This window comes from Tenrec ecaudatus, chromosome 2 (genome assembly GCF_050624435.1).
Source record: "Tenrec ecaudatus isolate mTenEca1 chromosome 2, mTenEca1.hap1, whole genome shotgun sequence".
NCBI classification, from domain to species: domain Eukaryota; kingdom Metazoa; phylum Chordata; class Mammalia; order Afrosoricida; family Tenrecidae; genus Tenrec; species Tenrec ecaudatus.
The window spans coordinates 163,376,111-163,394,219 of record NC_134531.1 but is presented as its reverse complement, the minus strand read 5'-3'; the positions used below and the strand labels follow the sequence as shown (position 1 = coordinate 163,394,219).

At 44.1% G+C, this 18,109-nt stretch overlaps 1 protein-coding gene across 4 annotated transcripts in view; it reads right to left on the bottom strand.

Annotated features, from left to right (window-relative positions):
• GRIA1 (glutamate ionotropic receptor AMPA type subunit 1) overlaps positions 1 to 18,109 on the bottom strand; it is a 379,675-nt gene that overhangs the window by 174,311 nt on the left and 187,255 nt on the right. For 3 of the 4 annotated variants that reach the window (XM_075543167.1, XM_075543168.1, XM_075543169.1), the window contains exon 3: positions 566 to 805. The exons of the other annotated variant lie outside the window; for it this stretch is intronic. In XM_075543167.1, the coding sequence (XP_075399282.1) occupies positions 566 to 805 (240 nt within the window). The remainder of the gene's footprint in view (positions 1 to 565; positions 806 to 18,109) is intronic. 4 annotated transcript variants of the gene reach the window in all.

Here is an 18,109-nt window from a genome sequence, read left to right as displayed (position 1 = left end):
TTGCCGACTAGAGGATTCCAACTCATGATGAAAATAAACACATACACACATTATATTCCAGGCACTGTGAAAGTACTTTCCAGTCATTATCTCATTTAAACCTCCCAACAACTCTCCAAAGTAGAGATGGTTTTTATCCTCATTATAGAGAGGAGAAAAACACGGCATCATACACTTGTTATACAAATGAGGAAATCAAGGCACAGAAAGCTTGCCCAAAGTCACAGAAATCTGTTGCTCTGGCTACAGAGTCTGTGTTCCTTACAGTCCTGCTGCGAGCTATGAGCCATTCCGCTGGGCTCCTTTGGCTTTGAGCCTGGACTCCGGAGTCAAGGAAGCTTGAGGAGCCATGCCATGCCTATGTGGAGGGGGCCCGAATCTTCCAAAGGGTGTGTTTCTACATTGCGTATTAGAGATCAGCCACGGAGACATCCGTCCATGGCAAGAAGTCTTTGGAGAGCAGACCTCCGTCGTGGTCAGGGAAGCAGGGAGGCATTGTTCTCCGTCCGTCTGGTAACTTTCTCTCCCTCCTTCAGCTGCCTCCCCTCCCCCAACTCTGGCTTACCTCGGTCAGCATCATAAATGTAGACAAATTTCTGCCACTTGTAATGGTCGATGATGCTGATGAGGGCGTCCTGCAGCTCGGGGCGCAGCTGGAGCACAAATTGATTGGACGTGTCGACAGGAAAGCTGGGGGTAATGAAGCAGACGTGGAGGGCTCCGCAGAAGGAGGTCAGCATGTTCACAGTCCTCCGCTCATAGAATCCAAAAATGGCGTAGACTCCTTTGGAGAACTGGGAACAGACTGGAAGAGAAGAGGAGGATTAATGGATAAGCACTGTTCCACACAAGCTGTCAGATGATTGCAAAAGTACTTCATTCATCTGTCTATTCATCCAACCCATCACTCATCCGTCTATCTATTCATCATCCGTACACCCACCCATCCAACCAACCAATACATCCTTCCTCTCAAAACACCAATATATCCAACTGTCTGTCCATCCCACTTATCTATCCATCCCACTCACTCATCCATCCAGCTGTCTAATGCAATATTTATTAGATGCCTCATCTGCTAAATGAAATGTAGGCAGTTTGAAGTCACCAGATGATCAGTGGGAGAAAGATGTGGCAGTCTACTTCTGTAAATATTTCTAACTTTGGGAACTTTAGGAGGCAGTTCTACTCTGTCCTATAGGTTTATGATGGGCCCAGAGAGGCTCAACAGCAGTGGGTTGTTACATGCAAGATGTTGTCATGATTGTTAATTGTAGAATTCATGTAGACAAAGCATTTTTCATGTGTTACTTTATAATCACCCTGTTAACGTAGAAAGGAATGACTGGGTGGGTCCTCTGTTCAAGGAAAATGAAAGCTAATGACCATTTCGAGTTCGAACAGGGAGGATGTATTTGAGTTGGGCAGATCTGCCCTTATCCAGTGATCATTCCCTTACCCTGGCCAAGGAGAGGCATGAAACCATGGCAGGAAAAAGGAGATCTACCGGCTATTGCTGCTGAAACATGTTTGATAAAACAAGTGCTTCCCCGCCCCCTCCCCCAACATAGCCTTTAGCTTTCAGTGCACATTTCCCTGCTGATGTTTATTTTGTGTTTGCACATCCTGCTGGCTGATCTGCAGACCTCCCAGGGTATCAGCTATAGTAATAGCTTAGCTGTTTGAATATCCCCACAGGATCCATTTTGTAGGATCCCTTTGAATTTACCAATTCTGCTTTACAGTTGGTTAGACTGCTGGTTAGGATATAATGCCGGTAAGACCAAGGTCAAACTGCAGGTTGGTCAACTACTGAGCTTCATTTTAATATATGATTCAGGATAAAGGTTCATTCTCTTTGTTCCAGGCAGGGACAAACCCCAACAATAGCCCCAGCACCTGAAAATTACCCTCCCCATGTGGATGGTTAAGCAGGTAAGTCATTGTCATAATAGTATTTTAGAGTCCTTTGTAGTCTTTTCATATCTATTAGGCTTTTTAATCCTCTTCACAATCATCTATTTTTTTTTGTTTTTAAGATGAGAAAGGTAATGGGTCTTAGTTCCACTGCTTTCTTTATTACATTAACTGCTTCCACAACCTTGAGTATGTCCCATGAATCTTTGGTACCACAGGATGCTCCTTAAAAGCAAAGAAAAAAAAGTTCTCTGGCCCACTATATTTGGGAAATGATGTACATGTACACACTGCCCCCAGCCTGGGGGTTCATACTGCACTCTAGCATGAAAGATGTAAGAGTCCTTCTTAAATTTAACCCAATGTTTGCTGAATCTATTTGCTGAAGGACACTTCTTTGGTGAATGTTTACTCATGATCCACTCAAGGTACTCAGAGGCACGCTGTGCTAAATATTCCAACTAAGCACTGGTCCTGGGTTGCCTATTTGCAGGTCTCAGGTCCCAATCAGTCCCTAGTGGGTTCATCCCCTATTAAAGATTTGGACTGAGTCATGTAAATCATCTTTCTAAACTCCCTCCCATTTATTTTTTTATTTTTATGTTTTACTCCTACCCATTTAAAACTAGCATCTTATTTATAGGAAACATGGAAGATGCTCCTTAGCATCTGCTTGCATATTTTTCACTAGTGGGCTCACACTACCTCCCAAGGTCACCCGTTCACTGATAACCAATCTTTAAAACCTCATGGAAATCAGCTCCTAACCCATTCTCCAGCACTCCTGATTCTGAAGGTCCCTGGCTTATAGGACGCGATTTTCACTAAGGAAACTCGTTCTTTGAAGGTAGCTGCATCTTATTAGAAACAAAATAAAACCAAACCAAACTCACCATTTCTCTGGCTTGTGAAAAACCTCTCAGAGGGTTATTTTCAGGTTTCTCTTTGAGCCCCACTAAACTTCCCCCCAGGACCCAGGGCCCGGTAGCTTTCCCTCCACGCCCTGCTCGTGTTCCCTGCTAGAGACGTGCTGGCCTGTGCTCAGCTTGCTTGGGGGACTCTGCATTGCCTGGCTCCTTCCTCTGCATACAAGTTTCTTCATCTGCCTCTTTGCAGGGAAGACTCCTTCTCAGTGGACCCTCAGCTCAAACCCTTGCTCCTTGCACAGGTCCTATTCGGTCATTGCATCTAAACAGTGAATCTACCCTTCCTTCTCCCTCATCTCCTCTATTCCATCTAGAAGTTCTTCCTTCCCTGACTGAAATACTCATGCTAGGAGACCATTTTCCTTTTCATCCTTTTTCTTTTTTATTGCTGTGTGTGTGTATGTATCTATATATGCAAAATACATAATATTTTCCAAGTCAACATTTTTCATTTGTACAAGTCAGTGATGCTCAACCACATTGTTGATGTACCTATACCAATATCCCTTGCCAAGTGATTCATCACCATAAACAGAAACCCAATGCCTCCTGATGTTCTGTGTCATGGAGTTGAGTCCATTCTAAAGCACAGCTCTCTGAGCTCACAGGGTGGAACTGCCCCAGCGCTGAAATCTTGACGGGAACATCTCCAGTTCTTTCTCCCACAGAGCTGGGGGTGGATTAGAACCACAGACAATTTGGTTAGCAGTCACTCAAGCACTTAACCACGGGTTCCCTGGTGCTTCCCAGACAATGTGAAATCATTGCTTTTTTGTTTACTTGCATATGTCTGTCATCGCTCAGGTCAACAGGATCTCATGGGTGCCCCCAAACCAGTGTGGTGCTTGGGACAAAATAGATGTCTGGTCACATTTGTTGAATGAATTAGTGAACACGTGATGAGAGGGACATGTGGCTCACAAGAGAGCATGCGAAGGAGCCGCATCTCTGTAGTTGATGAGTGGGTCACCTTCAGGCTCCTGTTCTGGGGCGCTGTCTACTATCAGCACCTGTTTGGGTAGTTATCTTCTGAGGGGACTGTTTATTCTCCCGCACTCTCACTGTTTTCTCCTGCGCCCTAATGCGGGGCACCCCTTCCTTTCACAGCAGACAATCGCGCTATCTTAAAATGTCGACTGTAATTGCCAGCATCAGGATTTCCATAAATATGGATTTCTCCACCAGGAAGCATACATTCTGCATAATTCTTTCCATGTTAAATATAGATTTGTCACAATGCAGAATCCATCTTACAGGGTGCAGTGTATTGGGGGAGCACATAAACCCCGTTAAAATATTATAATATGGTCTCTATGGTAGTTTACACATCCAGTCTCCCCTTGCAGCTGTGAAACATCATCCTGTGAGATATAAGTCTTATGTTCCAGATCCAGCCCTTCAGCTCACCTTCTTCCTTTCACACGTTTCGTTGGGCCTCTGGGGCCTTTCTGGCTGGCATTTCTTGCGAAGGCTTTGGAATTGGATGAGGAATGGGTGGGATGTGGTGAAAAGGTGGGAGGAGGCAGATAGCATCAAATCCTTTGGCACAGGGGAGGCCCTAAAATCACGTTTTCTCCTTAGAATCACATCCCTATTTTTGCCTTGAAAATGCACGGGTGTCACAGTGGGTTAAGCATCGGGCTGCTGAATGCAGAGTCAGTGGTTCCAAACCACTAGCCATTCCATGGGAGTCAGCTGGCTGCTCGTGTAAAGATTTACAGCCTTGGAAGCCTATGGAGCAGTTCTTACTCTGTCGTCAAAAAAGACTCAAAGGCATCGAGTATGTTTTTTTTTTGGCTTCCCTTTTCCATTTTGAAAATCTCTCTTCCCTTAAACTGAGTGCTTTATCCTCTAGGGCTGAGAAGGTGTATTTACCCCCTACTCTCCGGGAACAGGCCTCAGAGGCAGCCTGACCTGGATTTACACTAAGTAAACTCTGGCTTCCAGAATTGTTCAATGGATGACCTTTGAGCTGCCTCCTGATTTCTGAGAACCCAGAACAGTTGCAGCGAGTATATGACTCTGTGGGTCCAAGGTCTGTGGCAGAACGCATTCGCTAGGTAGAGGGTGTGAAGTATTCAAATAATGAGTACTTGAAAGGCATGTCTTTGAATCTGTCCCAGTAAATAATAAGGAGAGATAATGTAGTCTTATAAAAGAAGTACTGGACTAGATTTCAGAAGATTGTATTTTTGGTTTTTGTCACTGCCAAAAGCATTAATGTGGCCTTCAGCAAATCCATGGCTTCAACATGCTCCCTGGCCTCAGTTTCCCATCTGTTAAAATGACAGTGGACTCCATGATATGTAACCTCGCCTTATGCTCTGACTCTTTCCATTTTAGTTCAATTAATTGGAAATTGCTAACTGAGTAGAAAGCATGTTAGTTATTTGCTGGTCAAAACTTTTCCAGAGGAAAGGTTCTGAGGTCATGGGTTTGCCTATGACAAAATCCTGGCACTACATCTAGATGTTTACCCAACCTTCCAGAGCCTGGCATTCTCTTTGGGATACAATTATCAACCCATTGTGTGGTTTAGTCGCCTAGTAGAGAATGTATGGAAGGAGGCAGTTAGGAAAAGGGACTGTACTGTCCAATGTAGCAGGCAGGAGAGAAGAAATCAGGACATTAAAAAGCAGAATCCTGAGCTCTGCTGTATCCTGCTCTAATTATAGATTCTCATGATGATGACGTTGAATCAGAGAAGGCTGGACCATGTGTTACCTTCCATTTAAGAAAATAGTGGTGGATACAAGGTCTTCTGAGAAGAGTGAATACGAGCTAAGAATGGAGAACCGACTACGCACTGGATGCCTCACCGGGGACTTGTCTTTGCATTGGCTCCTTTCATGCCACAGAGTTGCAACCTAGGGAAGGAAGGCCAAGGGCCGGCACCATCAATGCTAAGATGTTGACTCTGCCACTTGAGTGCGGGGCTTGAGCTCTTCCCTCTGTGATCCACCACGCTCCAGAATGTTGGAAAGAAACAAACCTGGCACATGAACCAAGCAAGCAAATGGACATCAACAGGGTGGTGCACTTTATGCATGGGCCCCTCTCCTCCCTGGGATTATGGAAGAGCACAGGTGTATGGGCTTATTCTATTTGTCCATCCACCTAGCCATCCTCCTTCTCGTTGTCTAGCATCTTACTGCTTGCAGACACGCTGGTGACAGTAGGGGGAGATAGACAGCTGCCCAGGCAAAAATGACTCCTTCTAGTGCTATGGCAGGGATGAGCTCAGGGTTCAGGCAGGGACATCTAGCCCTGCATTTGGGGACCTGAATGGAAGTTCCCCATGGGAAAGCAGTGGCTTCAGTGCCTAAAGTTAAGCAGGCGCCAGCCAGGAAAGAAAGCTTAGTACAGCTGTATGCACCTGAAAAATAGCCTTGGTTGAAGGACCTGCAGGGAGTGCAGAGGCAGGGCTTACAGGGGCCCGTTGCAGAGTGTCCGCTTCTGAGGTCTTTGCCTCCAGGAGATTCTGTAGCAGAATGTTTCCAACAATCAGAGTGAGTGAAAAAAGGAGGCCAGGAATTCCCTCTTGGAGCGGCAGGAGGGGAGGGACAGGCAAGGGCAGGAAACCCACGTACTGCATGGCTCTGGCTAACCAATCCCAGCCTCCGTTTGCTCCGGCTTCTTTGATAATCCTTCCCCGTTAAGGCACCATCCACTTACTATCAATAAATGTCCCTTCCCTGGGCACTGGCCCCGACAGCTCTCTCCCAAGGAGGGAACTCCTGGTATTAGCAACTCCTTTTTTTCTTGTCACTTCATTTAGGCCTCTCACACTGACATTTCTCCTGGGCTCCAGGCACCAGTCCCCAGGAATGTGGCAGCCTCACTGTAAATAGTGGATAATGAGCTGACAGGATAGCTTCATTGGGGGGAGAGAAATAGAAAGTGTGTGTAGGTGGGGATTTTAGACAATGGTCCCCAAATCATTCTGTCTTTAGTGTTGGGAATGACAGTCTTGAGCTGATTCTAACCTGGTGACATCAAATGTACTTCGTTTCTATCATTCAGAGGGTAATTAGAGTACTGCTTTACACCGACAGATATGTGCTTTTACATCTTAGATAGAATACTTAGACGACATGCAAAGAATCACCATAATAGATATAAATTGTTCCAGCCCCTGGGAACCATTACTTAGCATCTCCATAGTTTCAGTTCCTGTCTTTTACCAGATAAAACCTTATCATCTATTTTCTAAATTCAACACATATTTTCTGAGCACCAGAAACTAGTAACACCACAGACTTGAGATTTAATGATAACACAAGGACAAAGATATGTCCTTCACAGAGCCTAGCAGGAGTTTGCTAATTTTTACATCAAGGAAGTTAAGGAGAGTATGAGAGAGTAATATGCGCACCAACTATTGTTTTATCGGGGGAAAGAGGGTAGGGCATCCAATTTGTCTGTGATACTTACTGATCAACTCAAAAACTCAAACGCATGGTCATTGAGCCTGTTCCAGTTCACAGTGAGCTGAGTAGAACTGCCCCTGTGGATTTCGGAGGCTGTGAATCTTTACAGGAGCAGATTTCTCTTGTAGAGCTACTATTGGGTTTGAACCATTGCCTTTATGGTTAGAAGCCCAATGAGAAACTCACTATACCACGAGGGCTCCTTTAGGATAGTGATGCTTAACTTAAAATGAACAAATACACATTTGTCACTACTATAGTCCGTGTGTATTAGCAGTTACTCACAGTCAGACGCTGACCTTGGCTACCTTGTCTTTGTTCAAGCATAAAAACAAACAAACAAACAAACAAGAGCTCAAACTAGTTGCCATGAGTCAACTCAGAATCATGATGACCCCACGTATGTCAGAGAAAAGCTACACTCCATATGGTTTCTAATGTCTCATTTTCCAGACATAGATTACCAGGGCTTTCTTCTGAGGCACCTCTGACTGCATTCAAGTCATCAGCCTTTCAGTTAATAACCTTTCAGGGACCAGTGTATCCAAAGGTGCTGATGATGTAAGAGAGATAATGGAGCACCAGGGGACTCCAGAAAAGTCACCATGGCTGGGGTGGAAGATAGAGCACAGAGTCTGAGGTGGGTGAGGACATGAGGGTCAAGGGTCTTGTGAGGATTCTGGAGCTAAAGCTCCTTCATACCATGTCAGTGTCATATTTCTTCTTGGCTTCACTCTTCTCAGCTTCCTGGAGCCTGCATAAGAGGGATGGCAGTGAAGGGGGGTGGAAGAGGAACCGTCATTGTTACTCAGATTTGTGTATTTATTAGGTGTTCATTACCAGGCACTGAAAACCAACAAGATGTGACTCTGTGATGAGGCTAAAAATTAGCTCACCGTGGGGCTCAATGGTCTTGGTATTTAGATTCACCTTGTAAACAAGCTGATAGATTGGAGGTTCTGCCGAAAACACCTCAGGTGCCTGATACAGTTCCAGAGGAGCAAATGCAAGGAAATAACACCGAACACTCCCATTTTCTTTCCAGAAAGCATATGCCTCATCTGATCTAGAGGAATTTGCATTAAATCTAGGTTTCTCAAACTTGTTTCTAGTTTAGCACCTCTATCAGGAAGAGGAACTTGACCCTTTATACTCATTAGGAATTCGGAGGCATAGTTCTCTAAATAGGGACTCTCCATTTATTTGATGCATTTTTCTTCCAGCTATCCATTCTCCTATGTGTCTAAGAAATATTATGGAATACTTTGTATAGGTCAGGCAGCAAGCTGGATGGGAGGGATGCAACACAGACTAAGGCAAGTGACTGCTGTCACGGAGCTAGGTTCAAGGGAAGGCAGGGAAGATAAAGAAGAAAGGCCTGGCAGTCTACTTCCCAAAATTAGCCAGCAAAAGTCATATGGGCCACAACAGAATACTGTCCCATATAGTCATGGAAGATGAATCAGCTAGGTAAGTAAGTACTACACAATGGCCACAACAATGGACCCGAATCTGCTAATGATCCATAGAATGGAACAAGATGATGTGGGGTTTCATTCTGTTGTGCATGGGGGCACCAGGAATCAGCTGGTTCCATGGCAACTAGCACCAAAGCATTATCAAGAAAATAAAATAGAGTGAATTTTGGAAATATTTTATGTAAGGCGTCAAGAAGATTTTCTCTGAGGAAGAGTCCCTGAGCTAAAAAATACCTTATGAGAAGGAGCTTGTGGACAATGGGTCAGAGACAATGGGTCAGGGACAATGGGTCAAGTTCTTCAGACAAAAGAAATAGCAAGTGCAAATACTCTGAAGTTAGCTGAGGAACAAAATTGATGAGCTGGGAAACACAAAGAAGGCTAATATGGTTATAGACCAGGTGATGAGAAAAATAAGGTTAGTGATGAAGTTGAAGAAAAACAGATTATATATATCTTTGAGCAAAACCAATGAATTTCTAAGATGTATGCTGCTTTGCTTGTAGCCTGGCTGTCGGGAGAGTGCTAGTCCATCACCGTGGTCGGAGCAGGTCAGCCCCAGGATTCTCCCCAGACCATTCACGTCTTACATCCTACAGCTTAAGTCCGTGGAGGAGAGTTCGAGCAGAGTGTAGGCAAGATTATTCTGACTTGATGAGATAACTTGGGAAATGGAAAAAGGAATGTCTTCTGACTCATATGCAATGGGGCTTTACACTTAGGATGCTCCATGTGTTCACTGGATTCTGGTACAGGTGTTGCTGTTCGGAGCTTGCTTTCTCAAAACAACAACAACAACAACAACAACAACAAGGTGTTGAGACGATGTTGACTCATAGGGACTCTGTAGGAGTGCAGGACACAGTATAACTGCCCCTCTGGAGTTCTGAGACTGTAATTCTGTATGAGGATAGGAAACATCATCTTTCTCCCATGGAGCACTTGGTGGTTTCAAACTGGTAACCTCATAGTCAATGGCCTAACTTATAACTCACTACATTAGCAAGTCTCCTGAGCTTGTTTTAGATTCTGTATATTCAACATTCATTCATGCTTTTGATCCAGCCTGCACACCCTTCCAATAATACTCAAGTATTATCATGGGAAGAAGATCTTTTGAGGCTTTTTCACATGATACAATGTATATGTGCACACTATCTCTTTTATCACTTTACCAAGAACAGAGGGTATGGGTTGTTACACTGAAAGACACATTCATCTCTAAGTCCTTTCCATTAAAGGCTCAGCTCAAATGCCACTTCCTTCATGAAGTCAAATCTATCTGTGGTCAGAAAGTCTCTGTCCTTTCGAACGTTCCAGGAGCTTGAATCTCTTACTCATTTTTAAGTAGCTTTTGCGTTTTACTTTTCGAGGTTTTTCATTGCAGGCACAAAAATAAATGGAAGCTAACTTAAAGCAAAATAACGTGTGTTGGAAGGATAGGGAGGAGTCCCAGTGCAATCCTTGACCTTAGAGGAAACAGACTATAGCAGCTCTGGAAATGTGTGGTGGTGGCGGCGGTAAGATGCCATTGAGCAGGTTTCAACTCAAGGTGACCACGTGCGACAGAATAGAACTGCCTCATAAGATTTTCTAGATGTGTTATTGGGACATAATCCACATATTATACAATGCAATAGTTCAAACATCAAGACGATTATATAATCACTACTTCAATCAATTCTTTAAGGAAGCAGATGGTCAAATATTTGCCCCTCGGAGATGCTGGGTGGGTTTGATCTACTAACTTGTCAGTTAGTTGAACCCTTGTGTTACTAGATCTCCATTTATGAATATAGAAGTCAGGGGTTCACAGGCTGCCTGTCTCTTTGGGTGTCATCCTTTCGCTTGCTATGTGTGATAACTTCTCAAAACTTATTGCTAGGATGGTAGCCAAAGGAATATGAAGATGCTTTGAAATACGCAAGATGCATGCTGGGTGTATGAAGTCAACCAATGTCTACTCCATTTCTATTTGCCAATAGTTTATGACCTCAATCAAAGTCCAAGGTGTAGGTTAGGTACTCCATAAATGTCACATCCATCCATCTAAGTATTGGACTTTAAGGAAAGAGCTGTATCTAATTTAATCGCCTGATATTTATGAGTTCAACACTAGGCCTGTACTGAGGATCCAGTGTTGAGTAAGACAGATGGCTCTAGCCTCATACAGCTTACACCGATCTTTACAAGCACTAGGAGAAGCTACACAGCGGCTTAGCCAATATTTTTAGTACATAAGTGAATGAAATATGAATGAAAAAAGCAAATCGGTCCTCTACATTTATTAATTAATGCTATCATTGGAAATTGCCTCCCTAATGACACATGGCATTTCTTGCATTGGATTGAAGAGTTATCATTTGAATTACCAAGCAACCTTGTAACTTTTTGTGCATTTCTTCCACATCACCTATCCCTGAGATGTAATCTCCTCAGGGTTAAAAGTCTGTCTTTCTTTGTTCTTGGTATGTAGATTATCCTATTCTCACGCAAAGAGAATGAGCATACATTCTTATTGATGTAGCTTTTTTCACATTCATCTAAGTTAGGGCTGACCATCTAGCATCCAAAGCCTGAGCGATAGGTGACGTCACACTGTGTTGTAACTCACTGAACTCTACCACTCCCTGTGTTCACGGTTCATCACCCAATTGGGTTCAGAATCCCAATCAAACTTAATGTATCACTCTACACATTAAAATACCCAGTTCCCCCAGTCAGTGCTCCTCGGGCAAGAAGGGTCCCTTCCTCCTTTACCTTCTCCTCACTTAAAGATACCCTGTTATGTCAAATTGGTATTATTGGAGAGTTGGGGGCTATACCCTGTCTTCAGTGCTCATGCCTCCCATTGTCATTCATTGACTTTGGGGTGTCTCTGGTTAGTCTCAGGATGCATGCAGCATATTGGGTGGATAAGGGGAATCTTCAAATTGACAGAAGTTGGGAGGTGTTGGGGACGGTGCTAGTTGGAAGTTGTCAACCACCAGCCACTTGCTGATGTCCAACTGAGTGGGGATCCAACTGGCCATTCTCTGTCTTCTCTGACCCCACACCCCCACATAAACTCCTTATCTTTTTATCCTTTACAATAACCCCTACCAACCTCCTTGGTACCCAGCCAGGCTCTCCATGCTAGTGCACAAGCTCTTTGCAGTTCTGCCATTACCCTGTACTTTCTATAATATAACAGGTGAATGGGAGAGAGCATTCTATGGCTAGGGTCCCCCACCATCCCTCAGGTGGCCTGGTCATTACCAATATTCAGTACATCATTTGTGGTAGCCTGCTGAGGACAGACCTGGCCCCACACAACGCCTAGAAAATGGGAGGTTCTGACTGAGTTTTTCAAAGTTATCTGAATGTATAACGTCCGGTAATGAGATTGTGATAGTTAGGGTTCATTGTGCCCACCTGGCCGATGAACACATGTGGAATTTATCGAAGGGCGGAGAGATAAATGGCTCAGTGAGACTTGCTTTTCTGACATCTTGCTGTCTGATGGTCACACCAGTTGTGGCTGCCTTAGCTAATTCTCTGTCTCGGCTGGCTAGGCTCACTTCCTGTAAGAGATCCCCGAGGAGAAGCCACATGGATTTCTGGGTGTTGGATCAGCCGCGTGGAGACCCCTGCCAGCAGTGAGATGCTTACACGCTCACTGATTCGGCTTTCCTCCTGCATTCAGCATCATTGTGTGTGTTGTGTGAGTTTGAGGAGGACTTTGTAGATCAATGTCTGGCATATGGGCTAATGTTGGTTTTATCGGCTTGGACTGGGATGCTTAATGTACAATTGCCCTTTATATAAAACTCTTTCTTATAAAATGAGTGTTTATGAATTTTGTTTCCCTAGTCTACCTAGACTAATACAAGATACTTCATAAGTGATGAGTAGGTACACATAACTCAACCCTTGAAATAGCAAATGGATTCACAACAAGGACATTTGTATGCTGCATGGAGAGCTGCTCAGCATCATTATATGGGAAGAAGAACTTTAGAGATATTTCATAAAATGTACACACAAGCAGGGATCAATCCTTGAGAAAAGGCATCATGTTTGATACAGTCGATGAGGAAGACGCTCCTTGAAATGGATGGACACTAGGGCTGCTACAATGGACTACAGCGTCAGGAGGATCAGAAAGGATCAGGACAGGGCAATGATGTATAGGATCGCTATGCTGTCACAGGATGTCACTGAGTTGAAGCAGACTTGACGGCACCTAACACAACGGCAACATGATGCATCTATTTGTAGTTGTAATGCCTTCTTTGACCTACCACTTAATCCTCAAATGATTATAGAATCATAGGACACAGATTGGTTGTGCTGAAAGGAATCTTGCCTTAAGGTCCTATGGGCCTAGACAGATATTTTATAAACCATACTTTGATGCCTACTTAATCTACAAGGGTGTGGAATATTCAAACATTATTTCTAGGGGTACTCTTAAACACAAAGTAGCTAAAGTTACTTAAAAAAAGATGAACAGAAAATGTCAATGGGCAGATAGAAAAGACAAAGTATTAGAATAAAATGTGCAAAGGCCTAGAGTTAGAAAGCCAAAAAAAAAAAAAGAAAAAGAAAAAAGGAAATTACATTCAGCTTTTCTTAAGCTGAAAGAAGTGAAAAAAAGAATTTCATTTTTGAAGGATTCTTTAGGTAAAACAGGGAGCACTAGTGGCATAGTGGGTTATATGTTGGACTGCTAACTTTAAGGTCAGTAGTTCAAACCCACCAACAACTTCTCAGAAGAAAGTTGAGGTTTTCTACCCCTGTAAAGTTTTAAACAGCTTTGGAAACCCACAAGAGCAATTATACCTTGACCTGTAGTATGATAATGAATTGAAAATGGTCAATGGTAGTGAGGGAATGAATGATATAGAACGTAGCAAAAGATGACACAAGGAATACAAAGTTATTATGCTAAAAAGAATTGGTAGAGATTCAACCATTTCAAGAGGTAGTATATTATCAAAACCCAATGGCATTGAAGGATTAAGTCCAAGCACGCTACACTGAAGACATTACAGGGGTAAAAAGTCTCCCGGCACTGATGGAATACCAGTGTTTTCAACCAATTGCTGCCGTGCTGGGTGCACTCACTAATCCATGCTGATAAGTTTGGAAGACAGCTAAGTGGCCAACCACATGGGATTTTTATTTGCACCCATTTCAAAGAAAAAGATGGCCCGACACAATGTGGAAAGTATGGGACCATATCATTAATATCAAGTGCAAGTCAAGTTTTGCTGAATATAATTAACAAATGACTGGGTATCTATAGCTCCATCCTTGGGATGTTAAATGGATTCAAAACAAGACCATGCTTCATGGAATACTGCTTGGCCTCATTATATGCCTATGGGTTATCATGGGAAAAGGAACGTTCAGAGGTAGTTCATATAATATACGAGCATGCTAGGAAAGAACAGTCCTCGTAGAATGACATCACGCTTGGTAGATTCAAGGTCCATGAAAACGAGGGGGAAATGCTCAACTAGATGTGCTGATGCAGAGACTGCAGCAATGGGCTCAGACTTAACAGGGAGGGTGGTGCGGGACTGAGCAGTGTTTCCTTCGATTATACATAATCTCTATGAGTCAGAACGTCCTGGTCTCTGTCTTGTGCTGCTTCCATGCTGATGCTGGTGATTGACACTGCAGGGAGTGCGTGAAAAAGGGACCCTGAGTGAGCCAAAGTCAATGGTGTGTTCCAACTTGACTGAAAGCTGCTCCCTGGCTTCTCTGCTAGAGCTCGTGGGGGGTGCAGAGCTTTCAGAGCCTGCCAAAAATGTTCGCTCAAGAACAGTAATAAGGCAAGTAGGTGGGGACAGCTCTGAACTCTAGACTTCCTGCCCTAAACACTGACTGTCTTAGACTACAGGAGGCTCTGTCACTGCCCCACGGCAAGACGTTACTTTGATGAGATGGTAAGGGACACTCCAGCCTTGAGAAAGCAGGCTCATTCCGAGGTTGCTTTAAAAATGGGCATGCCTCTGAGGACAGATAGTATTGCAGCTGGACCGTTTGGGGCCAGGACTCGGCCAAGGTCAGGTCTCCATCAGAAATGCTGGGTCAGGGACTGACTCTGGAGTAGATGGGATGAGGGGATCGATTGGGGACAATGGTCAGGACTCTGACTTGGAGCTGAGTAAGAGCTCATTCCGGACTTGAGTTGGAGGGCTGAGGCTAAGATTGAAGATCAGGGTTGGAGTGAGGACTCAGTGTGGGAAAGTGTTAGGTACTCAGACTTGTCCTGGGGAGAAGGGTGTCACCACAGAGTTCAAGTGAGAACAAAACGTACAATCCTTGGGAATTAGCACATAAACCAGTCAGAGACAGATAAGGCCAAGGGGGATGGGTATAAGAGATCAGCCTCATAGCTGCCCCTCCCTCTGGTTTAAGCACCTGAAAATCAACTCTTGGTTTGTGGATATACCGCCCCCACCAGGACTATCAGGTAATCATTCATGAAGTGAAGCCACTCACTCTTCTTTTGGCAATATTGATTCCTGTTCCCTGATCAGTGAGAGAAAAAGTATCGTTGTACTTCTTACTCACTATTCTGTTTTTCTGAAAATCATACATGCAAATGAATTTTCTAAGCCACAATGGCAAGCCTATAGGGCAATGCACCCTTGTGAACTTGATTGGCAGGTGCCAATCAAGGCTGTTTTTACAGCAATCCTCATATGACAGCCTGAGGGTGCCCTAAGTCAGCAAAATGCATCCTTCAGCTAGGGTATACCTGCTGAGAGGTGAAAGGACAGAAATAAAGGAGAAAATAGGTCACCGAAAGCAAGAGGTTACATGTTTCCCAAACCAAACTATATGACAGGAAACCAAATCCCGCTTTGTCTAATTCCTGATTTTCACCCTCTGACAATTTCTAGAGTTGAAAAAAAAATGAATCAAGTTCAGTGAAGGAGGCCGAAGAAAAGCTTAATCGATTTTCTCTATACACGTTTAGTCCATGATCTGGTCAAAGCATGCTGAGAATAAAAGGAAAAAAAGGGAAAGAAAGAAAGCGAGAAAGCAAGAAGAAACAATTACTCTGTAGTTGATTGTAACATATGGCCACTCCACAAGCATTCATGCAGCACTGCGCTCCATGAAAGTGTGAATAGCTGAAGTGTGGAGTGCACCACCCGAGCTTTCTTCCGAGGTGCCTCAGGGTGGATTGGAACCCCCAGTCTCTCATTTAGGAGCTGAGCATGACAACTGTTTCCAGGAGCTATGGAGTCCATGCTGAGAATGCCACACTTAACCTAAGGGTTGTACCAACAGAGGTTTGCTCTGACTATGCACTCCGTTCTCTTTCCAACAGGAGTCAGTGTGAAGGACAATCGAGGTCTCTGTGGAGAGCACTGTGTCCTTGCACACTGCTCTGTCGTCTATGTTTCAGGACGTGTCAAACTTGATTGCCTCGGGTCTTTGGCATGTGCAGTGTTCACGCTTGAAATTGCTCTCCCCCTCCTTAAACGGCCAATCCCTCCTTTGTCAGGGCTCAGCGTCAATGGTCTCTCTCCAGAGAGGGCTTCTCTAAAGTCAGAATCCAGTCCTTCTATCCTCGATTGCGGCACTTTGATCTGCCTTGAAGGATCCCATTTGTTTCTTTGTCTAGTAGGATCTCCTCTGATAGGGCTGGTATCATGTCTATATTATTTCCCCCCGTCTTCCTGGAATTGGGTGCAGTTCCTGGCCTATAGGAGACACCAACACATACTTGCTATAGGGAACAAATCGAGGCATAAAGGAATGCACAGGCTGCTGGTTTTCCTTATGATATTAGGTTCAACGCCACATTTGTCAAAAGGGAGAGAGGTTCAGTGAACTCCTGATGCTCATCTGCCACTAGCAGCCCACCGTTTCTCACCATTGTGCAGTTGGAGGGATTGAGGGACAAAGTCAGAGTAGAGTGCACATGGTGTCCCAGCCCATGTCTCCCGGACAGTTCCCACCACCAAGGCTCTGTAGCTACAGTCCAGCTGCCTTCTCTATGAAGCACTCCAGGCCACCTGGTTTCTAGTTCCCTTTGCTTCCACATAAATCACTTATCAAACTTTCTCAGCACTTGGAAGGAAACAGTAAGGGCTCCTGGAATGCTGGAGGAAATTCTGAGAATAAAAGCATTTCTCACTATCCTGGGACGTTCTCTGTGTGTGCCCCTAATAAAACAGAGTTCCAGGAGGAGGAGGACGTGGGGACAAGACTGAGATTCAAACGAATCAAAAGGAATACAGTAAGCAAGGAAGGCATCTGTAGGAAGCATTGGCACACATAGAATATGGAACTGGGGAGAGCATGAAAGCCTTGATGTGAATGCACTAGGTTTTTGTTTTTTGTTTTGCTTTCATACAATGCACGTGTGCACTGAGCTCTATGTAGGAGAACATAGCTGGCTCCGTTTCAGCACTTCAGCCTCATTTTCCTACCACTGCACCGAATACTCCAGACTTCAACCACCTTCTTGCAGGGAGGAAATCATCTTTTAGGGTCTTTTAGGGTCTGAAGTGTCTGACCCTCATCAATCTGGACAACCTCCTCATGTCCTTTCCCTCTCAAACTCTTCTTCAGACTGTCCTACATACGAAGGCCTCTCACATCCTTTTCTCTCTCCCTAGAACTTTGCTCCCCCACTGTTTCCTTAGCGACCTTCTTCTCATCCTTCAAGAAGCACCCTCCAAGGCATCCCTGCTGTTCCCTGTCCCAGCACCCAGCTTTCTTACTTCACCGCACTTCACTCAAGCCTAACTACAGCAGAGACCCTTGTATCTGATGCAATGGGGACTGGCAATTACAGTACTTGAAAAAAAATGAAGAATCATAAAAAATGACTCATAGCAGATATTTTCTTTTCACTTAAAACACCTAAGTGCACATGTATTTATCTATCGTTTGATGTAGTGGGATCTTCGAGACGCTTCGAAAATAAATGTGAGTGCAGAATCTTCTAGCTCTCTCCATGACTTTTATAGTCGTCTCGCCCACACCTAATATTACATGTCGAGTGATTCATCTCTGAGCCTTTCAAAAGCACTTGACATAGTTTACTGAGAAATAAAGTAACTTTTTGGCATGCATATTCCTCAGTTTAAATAATTTTTCATTACATTGCCAAATATACTACAAACATGAACATACAACTAAATTAGCAAACACAAGCTAGTGATTCTTAGCAACTCTCCAATGAAATTGAAGGAAGCGGAATAAACGGACTGATTAGAAATATATAGGTGGGCCGGGGGCTCGCGTCTTGTGTTTTGACCGTGGGTCCTGGTGTGGCTGGGAACAGTGACTTCAAGGTATTCCTGAGAGTCGTTCACATGGAAGTTGGTCATGAGAGAGTCCG